Genomic DNA, 11,023 nt, shown 5'->3' with positions numbered 1-11,023 from the left:
ACACGAAACAAACTCGTCAGAATGCCAGCCACGAAACGAAACTTCTATAATTACTCGATAATGATTATTGATGAAAATAATGGGTTCAATTTTCCTATCTAAATCGACGATGATCGAGATTCAATAATATGCTCGTACGTAATAATGTTGCGAACATCTTGTCGGAAATTGTTAGTGACGTTCGGAAATATTAGATCTGTTCGTTTGATAAGAATAATACGTGTAGAAACGTTTCTAATGCGGTTTACTTTTAAGATCTAAAGTAGCTGACATATATATTGGACAAACCGTTATGACCCGAAAACAGGGTCAGATACATATTTATATGTTTCTTTTGTTATAAAATATCTTTATTGTTTTCATTATTTTTATGCTGTGAGATTAACTTCGGTATTGTTAGACTACGGATGTTTATGTAAATTCGTACTTTTATGAACCTAAGTAAAGAAATAGGATGTAAGGGGAGATCTGTTTCATCCTCTAAATGCCATTCTTATACATCCTCTAAATAAAAGTATTACGCTATTTTGAATACGCGAAAAGAATACAAACCTTTTTGCCCCAACACAAAATATAAGCTCGATAATTAGAGCAAAGCACTAATATCATGGAACAGAAAAGAGAACTTTCATAGCAGTTTCGTGACATGAAATATTCGGTCCCATAAATTATGACAACGACAAGGGAAGGCGTTTGGTAAAAACCTCGTGACAGAGTCGTCCCAGTTTTAACTAGTTCCGCGGGAATACCACGAAACGCAGGTGTAACGGAACGCAGACATCGTGATAATCGTAATAACCTGGAGATGGTGTCATCTCCCTTAATGGAATTGACGTTGAGTGACAATAGCTAGAATAAGCAAATGCGATAATCAACGAACTGTTCATCGGTAGACGGAAACAGACATCGAAACGCATATGCTGGCTCAATACGATTTGCGTGTTACGAACTGACCACGTTTGACCGCACGGAATAATCCTCGAATTTGGAACAGGGCAAAATTGTTAATCTCTAGAAATTTTTCGTACCACGATACGTATGCGTTTTTGCACTATCCACAAGTTTACTTTAGCTTTAGCGAAGTAATTAAGGTCAGGGGACAATTACCTTTTCTGCACTTGAGGAGATCAAGTTTTAATACTTTAACCTATTAGAGACAAAATTCTATGGATTTTGCTATATTTCAAAATATAGCTACCGTAAGGTATAAGCAACATAAGGTTGGGAAGGTGGAGAAAAAGCGAACAAAAAATTACTGCTTTTTTTCGAGTTGGTCATTTAAAATAAAAATATTACAATGTCATATAAAATATTAGAGCAAAATCAGATACGAAATGCTATCTTGTATTATTATAAAAATGAGAAACATTAGCCATTTTATTAGTAAATGTTATGTAGGACGATGCTTCCTATTTTCTCCTTATATTTTAATTCAACAGTCGGATTCAGTTTTCGAATCAGTCAAATCTTCTGAGGTTCATCGTGCTCACCACAGATAGACAGATTAATACGACGAATCCACGTAGAGCTAGGTTTCATAAATGAAACGGCATTCCTGGCGAAGAGGATCGATTTACCCTGCCGGACAAACTAATTTCTCAGGCTCGTCTCGAACATCGCTGCACTGGCTAACTTCGTTACAACGATTTACAACTGTTCCAAACTCATGGTAGACCGGTTCTTATTGGTTTCGGTTCCAAAGCTCCACGGCTGCATCAGCATTAGGTCATTAGGGAAACCCTGGAGAGTGCATACACGATCTTGGAGAACTTACCTTCTCGCAATTTCTTGCGACTCGTCTTAATCCGAGGATAAAAACTTGTCTCATTACTGAATTGTATTTTCAAGAGATCCTTTTTTTCTTTTCTCTTTTATTAATCGACGTTTGATATTACAGAATTACTTGATTAAATTCTTAAATTTTATTATCTTATATTTAAAACATCTCCAACTGCTAACCAAATTGAAAAATTCGAGGAATAGACTTATATGAAATATAATTTACTTTTATTTGTAATTATTACTTGAAATAAAAGTTTAAAAGCTGTTCTAGGCTAACAATGCTCCAAAATACAATATAACAAACATACTTTTGAATCCCATATTATGGAAAAAATAGAAAGTATATAGAACTCTTGAAACTTAAAAAAGAATAGAAATAAAATTCTTCGCGACACAGTTAGTTGAATTTACGAGTGTAATTTACCATCTTATTTATACAGGGTGGTTGGTAACTGGTGGTACAAGCGGAAAGGGGATGATTCTACGCGAAAAGAAGTCGAAAATATAGAATAAAAATTTTTTTTTTTAATTTTTCCATCGAGACAACGATCTACAGTGAGATCCGTTATAACGAGACGTGATAAAGTGCACGCGTACCGAGCGAAAATTCAAAGTCGATTTTCTCAAAAACAAAGCCTCAAACGAAAAATTGTTATTCTATATTTTCGACTTCTTTTTTCGCGTAGAATCACCCCTTTTCCGCTTGTACCACCAGTTACCAACCACCCTGTATATTGGCCATTATATTTAATTTTAATCCTTTTAATCCTTTTTCTGGCGCAAAAACAGTAATCTTTCGGCTGTATTCAATCCCATAAGTTTCCACTGACACTTCACTCTAATCTCTGCAGTAGTATTATGTAAATTGAGAAGCATCAATGCCCGGCTATCGATAAACACATTGTAATTCGACCTTAAATGTCAGACATCTATTAAAATTCCCTGGCTAATTTCCAATATGTAAAACGTTATCGCAAACCAACCTGGTCTGTTACCAAAACGATATTTGATATAAATGGTAACAACCGAAATTCCACAAATCTGTCGACCTCCTAAGTTCGCCAGAAAAAACGAGTGTTTGTTACGAGAATAAATACCACCGTCGTGAAATGAATCATGAATTATTGCAAAGAAAATCGCGGAGAGTCAGAGCTAAATCACTCGGATGCTTCCATGAAATCGCGAAACTTGGTAAACCAGTTTCGTCAAGTATTTCCGGTCGAGTGTTACGAAAAATACGTTTCGTTAATTTCAACCAGAATCTTATTACTACCCTCTTCCTCTTCTCGAATAACGTCGTCCGATCGATACAATCAGGTCTTCGATGAGTTTTCTGCTTTCACTTTTCTGTTTTTGACCCAAACAACTTTGTTAGGGAAATGGAAACATATAATTAAATTATGTAAAGGGTTCGTAACAATATTATGTACTTCTACAATATTGTCTATAAGTGTTTGAATGCCTCACGCAATTTAATCAAAATATTTATGTTTTTCCCATAACTCGGACTAAATACTCTGCTTTTAAACTAAAGCAGGAAATATGTCTAGAATATGTATTTAACTACATGTCTGTCTATAATGAATAATTCGCATCTTATATAATTGATATAAACTTATAAAATGCTGCTGGAAATACATATGTCAATCGGTTTTCTTGGAAAGGAAAAAGATAATTTAACTTTTTAAATGCCTGTTTATATTATACAACTGCTGTGTGGAATTATATCGCAAAAGAACCATATCTAATTAAATCATGATCGTAAAAATAGTAGCTCGTGTAGAAACGATTCAGAAATAACCACTACGAATATTCCATATCTGTCAATGCTAAAAGCGTATATACACGCAGATATGCTAAGAAAAAAGGTATACGTGTAAATGCAAAGGAAAGACGGAACGAGAGAAAGAAGGACTGAAAGCGCAAGGTCGTGAAACAAGAAGCAGGAAGGCGTAGAAGATGAAGTGAAACCCAGTCAGGGGACGCCCTGGTGTCGATGTTGAGCGTCGGTTGGCGGCGTCGGCGGTGGTGGGGCGGTGGCGACGGTCGATGCCACCAGATGCCACTGTGGCGCTAGCATCGCTCGAAAATAAGCTCGCCCAAAAGCTCTACCGACTGCAGTAGCCCGGCATCCGTCGGCGCCGCGGCCAGGACGAAAATTTCCCGCGGTTATATCATATTCCACCGTGTCGTGTGAGCCTCGCCGATGGAAGCTCGAATGGCAGCTCGAGGTTAACCTAGAGATACGAGACGATCGACGGAACACTTCGTGTCGACCATCGAAATCGTACGATAAAACAGAAACGAGAAGGAAACGAGAGGAAATAAAAAAGAACAGGAAGAAAAGAAAAGAAGAAATAAAAGAACGGCGACCATGAGGTGGCAGCCACGATCAGTGGACTGAAAATTATTAGTCAGAGTTCTCTCTGGTTACCTGACCTCGCTGTGCTTCGACGGAAACAGCGGGTTCTTGGTTCGATCGAGGCGCGGTGGTTCGCGAGATCGCGCGACAAATGTACACGGGGGTGAACAGTGTGACATAGTGCCGCGAAGTAGGCGACGAAGAGAGACGGGGAGGGAAGAAAAGGCCAGTGAGCAAAGAACGCGGGAAGAGGAGGAGGTGGGACAGGATGCGGGGGCACAGGAAGAGGGCGCAGAGCCCCGACGATTTCTCTTCTTCTTCATAGGGGGTACCGTTCCCTTCCTTTCGTCGCGGAAACAATCGAGCTTTCTCTTAAGTTGACTCGTCTGAGTCTGTGAGCTTTCTCACACACGGGTAGGACGCGCCTTCAGGAGCTGCCTCACGAATGGATGGGTCAGGGGGTGGTAGTCGCGATTCAGACCGAGACTCGGTTATTACTCCACGTTCTATAATTCTAAAGTGTCTTCTTCCGTTTCTTTGTTACAATTCGTATAGTGTCGTATTATCTCATTTATTCTTACAAGTGACATAAGCATCTACAATAGAAACTTTTAATAAAAATGAAAAGACGTGATTTCTTTAAGAACTCGGTTGGCCCAGTTTCGAACGATAGGAACCATCGAGTGAATGTTGCTAGAATCTCCCTAGAGAGGATCCCCGGTAGCACGTGAAAAGGGTGAACCTGGTCGACTGAAAAAAACATTGCGAAATTGTTTTCATTCGTAGCTTCTTCAAATGTACTCAGAAATATACGAGTCCGATATTTTTCATGGAAATCAAGAGAGTCGAATCTCTAGTACACTTTCAATTACGTTTCTTCCATCATTGAAAAGGATTCTCAAGATCCTCCATTGAGAAAGGCCAACCGAGGGGCATGCTGATACGCGGACGAGGACGAAATCGCGAATTTAAAAGCACACCCAAGCATATACTAATTGCTGGTTAACGAGGCAGGCCTGGCTGCTTCCATTTGCAGGCACTGGCGCAGCTTCTTGTAGATTGGATACTTCCTTTCGTACGGACGCGGCCACGTAATCAACGTGGACACTTAATGCGGAACGTGTTGATTTACGTCAAGTGGCTCTGTAAATGCAAAGCGTTCTCCCTCTCCACCCTCTTACACGGCTCGCCCCTTTGTCGTGAAGGGGTTGCAGCGGGACAATTTGATCATTCGGGGCGGAGAACGAGCTTGTCGTAATTCGAACTGCTCTGAATCACACCATAGATTTCAAAATTTATAGAAACGACTTCCCCATTAGTTGAAAATGAAGAGCTTTTTAAATCCAATATTTTTGATACTTTAAACAGAAATTTGGAAACGTTGAAAGAAGAAAGACTATAAAGTGTTTCGGTATTACATTTTAATTGATGCTTTCGTATTTCGAGAAAGAAATTAAAATTGAATTATAGTTTGAATAAAGTAATAAGTGCGTACGTTTGGGTGATGAATAGGATCTTGTTCACCGTAAAAGCTGTTTTTATCGTTTAAATCGTATTCAGAAAAGGTGTTGCTAAATTTTTGATACTTGATTGATACTTGAGTTTCAGTGTCAACGGAACATTAGAATAATGACGCGTCTGCGTAATAAGTGTAGCGGGTAAAAAATTGTAGGAGATATAAATATAGGCTGAAATTATCTTCTTCACTTGCAAGGTGATATAAAAATGAGCAAAAATGTAAAATTACAAAGGACCGATGAGGATGATTTTACACAAAACACTCCTTTGAGCTTTCTCTGTGTCTAGCTTAAGCTTTCTCTGACGTAACTTGTCGGCACGAGACTCGTCAAGTCAATAAAGGAACACAGAGCACTTTGTGGCCGTAAAATCTAGTTTCTTTGTATTCCGGGCCTAAAATGCACACCAAAGGAGGAAAAATGCGATTTACAAAATCATGAACCTGCTCTTTTTTCTAACGTAAGATTTTTCTATATTCCTTTTCTACGTGCAACAACATAGAGACCTCGTTTTTATTTCTGCGCAATGCAAGAAGGGTTTAGACATTTTTTAAAAGGTTTATATAGGCGACTAAAATTGGTAAAAGGTGTAAGTGATAAATTGTCATTTAGCGAGGAAGCAAGCAAATCGTGTATTCAAGGCTTAAAAAACAAACTCTTCCATGGCAGATCAGGAGTACGTAAGTACTAAACAAGTCAATCTAATGAACTCAAAAAATTGCAACAACTTGAAATTTTGCATTTTGCAAGTAAAAAGATTCATCCTGGCTTCCGTTTATCTACTAATCAATCAATTACTCTTCGCTACTTCATTTTAATCGTTCCTTCAAAACCTTGTTATCATTCGTCATCATTCTTTGTCATCACAATCTTAGTTTTTAAATAACGATTAACGTAAAAGTCGAGATAATACTTATCCTATTTAATTGCGGGAAAAACGGATGGTGTCAGAAACTACACGGCGGAAGAGACTATGCCACACAAAGCTTGGCGCTAAGTTTTATCTCTATAATACTGGCGCTCCGTGAATCGGGGCAATCCAATAAAACAAATCCGTAGTTTGCAGCCTAAAGTGCGCGGAAGCGTCGAGTGTAGTTAAAGTTCCGTTACCAGTCTTGTAGAGACAAGTAAAAAGAAAGGATGGGGAGAAGAGAATGCACGATCGTGCGTTTAGTTATTTTCGTTTCCTCGGATTTATTAAAAGGAGCTTGCGCGACATGGGCGTTTATCGAAACCTTCAAGGGCAGGCTACGCCCGCCACTGAGTTTAGTGATAGGCGAAATGCTTAAAATCCAATAAACAGCCACCAGTGTTCCATAATTTACGGAACACGAGAGCGCGAAATCTGACTCGCTTCCTTTTTTATACAAAAAATTTCGCAGAAAAAGTTTCTTAGATTAGGAGCGACTTATTAAAGTGTAAATCATATCGACTACTTTATTTCTATGTTTGTGTCAAGTCGAAGACCTCGATAAAAAGTTTTGTCTTTCCTTTGAAGAAATTTATTTAGCGTGAGTTATCGAAAAATATAGGTTTATTGGAAAAATAGGGAAATTTAAGGCAAATTCGGAGGTAATATATTTTTGTAAAAATATTATTTTATTAAACAGTATATGCATCGTTTTTTCGAGTGATATGTAACACTTTTTTGATAAATGTAAACTACAGCTCTCAAATTTAAGCTTAAAATCAAACAGTACAATCCGCATATTTACTTTTACGTTTTGTACTAGCAGAAAGTTCAAACAATCGGATCACGAAATATTTTTTTCCTGGTATGACGCGATAGTTTTCCCAGTGTAATTCGGTCGCTCAAAGAGCGGTAAAGCTCGGTTGAACTCTGTCTACGCGAAGCAAACTTTCCCAAAAAGTCAAAGCAATGCTTCGTAGATGAAATACCGTAAAAGTTTCGAGCGCAGATGGATCCAAATAGAATTATTCGTCGACTCAATTACAGGAAGACGTGAATGGAAAGTTCGTAGCTCGCGTATCGCATTGCTGATTCATTGTCATGGAAATATCTTACGCGTAATGCTATGAAATTGGCACGTTCCTCTTGGATAAATAAATGGAAGGCATCGTGAACGATAGTTCAAGATCCGAATAGCTAAGGCTTCGTCTTATTTACAAGATAATAAAGACCAAGATATTGCTTTGTCGCTGAAGAAATGACCGTAAATATTGAAAAGCTTCATAAAACGCATTTCAATGTGTATTTACATTTCATTGCTTTTTATTACGTTGCCCCGTGAATTTCTCTGATTTTCTATCAAGATTTTTACATAAAATTACTCAAAAGCATTGTGAAAGTAGCTTAATTATCAACGTATTTTTCTTTGTTTTAGAAACTAGTAAAATTTAGGAACCAACATTTTTACCTACAACTTCTAAAGTTTTAAAAATCTGTGTGGTTTGTAATTTTATTAAAATTTGTTAATAAAACTATTCCTCTTGAAGCCTCGAAAATCATCTGTGGCATGTTTTTACATATAAAGCTCGTGGATAAATGAAATTAATATTTTCAATTGCTGTCATTGCTGGATATTCTTTTTCGATTTGCATAACTTCTGTTAGGAATATCTAGAATGAAAACATTGTGCTTCCAAATGTTGGTATATGCGGTTAAAACGGATCACAAGATCCTGAGAACGAAATCGATACTGTTCCAAGAAGCGCATAGCTTTCGGGGAGATTTATTGAATCTCGGTGTAGGAAACTCCGTTTCCTTGAAACTTCGTCGACATCGATACCACAAATATAGGAGCAAACTTGTGCGTTGACAGAACGTAAAGTCACAACAGACATTACTGTAGGATCCTCGTTGTGTCTCTTGGGCATTCTTAAATCCAATTTGAGAATAGAAAGTCTAAAAGATTTCGGGGAACCTTTATCTAAAACTCTGACCTTGCTGTCAAATATTATACCTTAACATTCATTAAATAAGAAAGTGATAAAGTGATTAGCTATTTACAATCTGCCATAACTCAAGAAATTCTATAGATGTATTATATATAGTATATTATAAATAGCTTCATTCAAACGTTCAAACTTCATGATACTCAATGATGTTTAAAGCTGCAATAGAATTCCGGAATTAGATCAAGATGAAACAGCAATATCTGAGAGATTACTCAAACGAAGCAGACTATCCTGAAACTTGATGGCTACCTTGACTATTTTTTACTAATTATTATCCAATACGATGAAGGGAAATCTTATCTTAGAAAAAAAATTAAATCTATCCTAGAGATTCTATAAGCTTAAACCTCACTCTTCAACATATAAGTGCTCAACAAGACAGCTGGAAGTAACTCTCTGTCAAAATATTCAACCAACCATAAGAACCCTTGACTTGTTTGCTTTCAACAAGCTCGGTTCTAAATCTATAAGCCCGTCCAATCCGTGGAGAAAGCGTCTGTAAGAGAAAGCTCGATCTCTCGAAACGCGATACAAAAGCAAAGTGGTGAAATTCGAGACGAATCCGCAGATCGTTTCGCCTCATCGACGTCGAACGTGACGACGGGCAGCGAGCACGCCGAGAACGACGACGACGACGAACACAACGACGTCAACTAGGTGCACCCCTGAAACGAGCACTGCCGTTTGTTCTCCAAAATGGCGGAGGAGAAGGAGAAGCAGACGTTCCTGCAGAAGCTGCTGTTCTACACGACCGCGTTCTTCATCCTCCTCAGCACCTTCAGCCTCTTTGCCTTCCTCTTCTTGGTCCCCTTCGTCATCGATCCCGCCTTCACCACCATCTTCATGCAGTTCGACACTCGGCCAGCCGAGTGTGTCACCATCGACGTTGAGTCCAGGAGAGGTGAACAATCGGCACCCTTCACCAAATTCTTTCGTCCGATCGGTGATCGCTTTCGTTGTGTCGTTGCATGTGAAGAATTCTCTTTTCTAACAGAATTTTTCTCTTGGAGGTCATTTTTCTCTTCTATCCCTCGGATGATTACAAAGTTTTAGATCGATTGGTTTAGAGCTCTGAGTTTCAACGGTCCTGAAGTTGTTTCAGTGTATTGGGTTTTGTGTATGATTCGCTCAAGTTGGAATAGTCTAGTAATATCGTAGTTTGATATATATCTGGACTTTTCTTTTTGAAAAGTAAATAGCAAAGATGACGTATATAAGTTATGTGTTTAATTGGAAATTGGTTTTGGATTTAATATCGAACTTTGTCTCTAGTTTCTTGGTAGTTGTATTGGAAGTTCTATAAGTGTGAATTAATATTGGATGTAGATTCGAGTTTAGTTGAGATACGTGTTCTATGAACCTCTGAGGTTATCCTGAAATTTAGTTCTTGAATAAGCACTTTTATTCTAATGTTAAAAGTAAATCTTATTTTATATTATGTAATTTATTTATTTGTACACTATGTGAGAAAATGTTATATTTCATTTAATTTAATGATTATCTATTTATCACGAATCTTTCAACAAATCATATTTAAATTAACTTCGAATTTGATGGACAGTTTCTAAAATTTTTAACGAAATATTTTTATCGTTTCTTTGTATCTTTTCCTTCACTTCCATTATTTTAAATTTAATTCAATCATTTAAACATCTTTTTATTCTTTTTTGTATCGTATCTTCAACAAATTTCATTAATTGTAGCAGGACACTCCATTATCATAATTAAACGTTCATCGACTTTTATCGTATGCGTACTTCATCGTTTAAAGTATAGAAGTAAATAATTTCTTCTTGAACTATTTGATACGTTGCTTCCTTCCGATCTCTTTGATCTATATAAAGCCACGTCTGTGATGACACGAATTATGTTCGTCTCTATACTCCTATTTTTCTACTCTCTCATACTTTCTCGATAATTTCTCTTCTATGTGTTCCATGGTGTGATCATCGCGTGAGATTAAGCATCATGTAACTGTATGTAAGTACGTCTTTGGGGTACATTTAGCAGTGAATGAGTATTAACGATATGCGGTACATATACTCGTTGAAACAAGGGTGCACGGTTGACGTAAAGATTTAGGAAAAATTGTCTTCTATGCAATTGTATATTTCACATTTCGCAAAAACACTGGTGAAAATAGGAATATATATACAAGATATATTATAGTAGTTAGAGAGTTTTATATAAAACTATATGATAGTAAAATTTGAGATATTTTATTATCTGAAGAGTTTAGGAAATATTCAACAAATATTATTTTAATATGATAATAAAAATGTTTCGATTTTAATTAAAACATGTGCTTTTATTACATTCTTACCGGTCAAAGTAACTTGAATTAGATTTTTCGTTGTTTTCGATTTAGGAAATATTTGAAGAATATTATTCCAATGTTTAAAATCTAAGGTTTATATCATGGTTATTGATTAAAATTACACCA

The 11,023-nt window shown here is 37.0% G+C and overlaps 1 protein-coding gene across 1 annotated transcript in view; it reads left to right on the top strand.

Moving 5' to 3' along the window:
* The first annotated feature begins 4,134 nt into the window (after positions 1-4,134).
* Positions 4,135-11,023, top strand: part of LOC117238941 (protein tipE) — a 33,796-nt gene continuing 26,907 nt past the window's right edge. Inside the window, exons 1-2 of the mRNA XM_033504143.1 lie at positions 4,135-4,472; positions 9,149-9,481. Coding sequence (XP_033360034.1) covers positions 9,277-9,481 — 205 coding nt within the window. The 5' untranslated portion in view covers positions 4,135-4,472; positions 9,149-9,276. The remainder of the gene's footprint in view (positions 4,473-9,148; positions 9,482-11,023) is intronic.

This window comes from Bombus vosnesenskii, unplaced genomic scaffold (genome assembly GCF_011952255.1).
Source record: "Bombus vosnesenskii isolate JDL3184/JDL3185 unplaced genomic scaffold, Bvos_JDL3184-5_v1.1 scf7180000013788, whole genome shotgun sequence".
Classification (NCBI taxonomy): Eukaryota; Metazoa; Arthropoda; class Insecta; order Hymenoptera; family Apidae; genus Bombus; species Bombus vosnesenskii.
The sequence above is the reverse complement of the archived record's forward strand: the minus strand, read 5'-3'. Positions and strand labels throughout refer to the sequence as shown.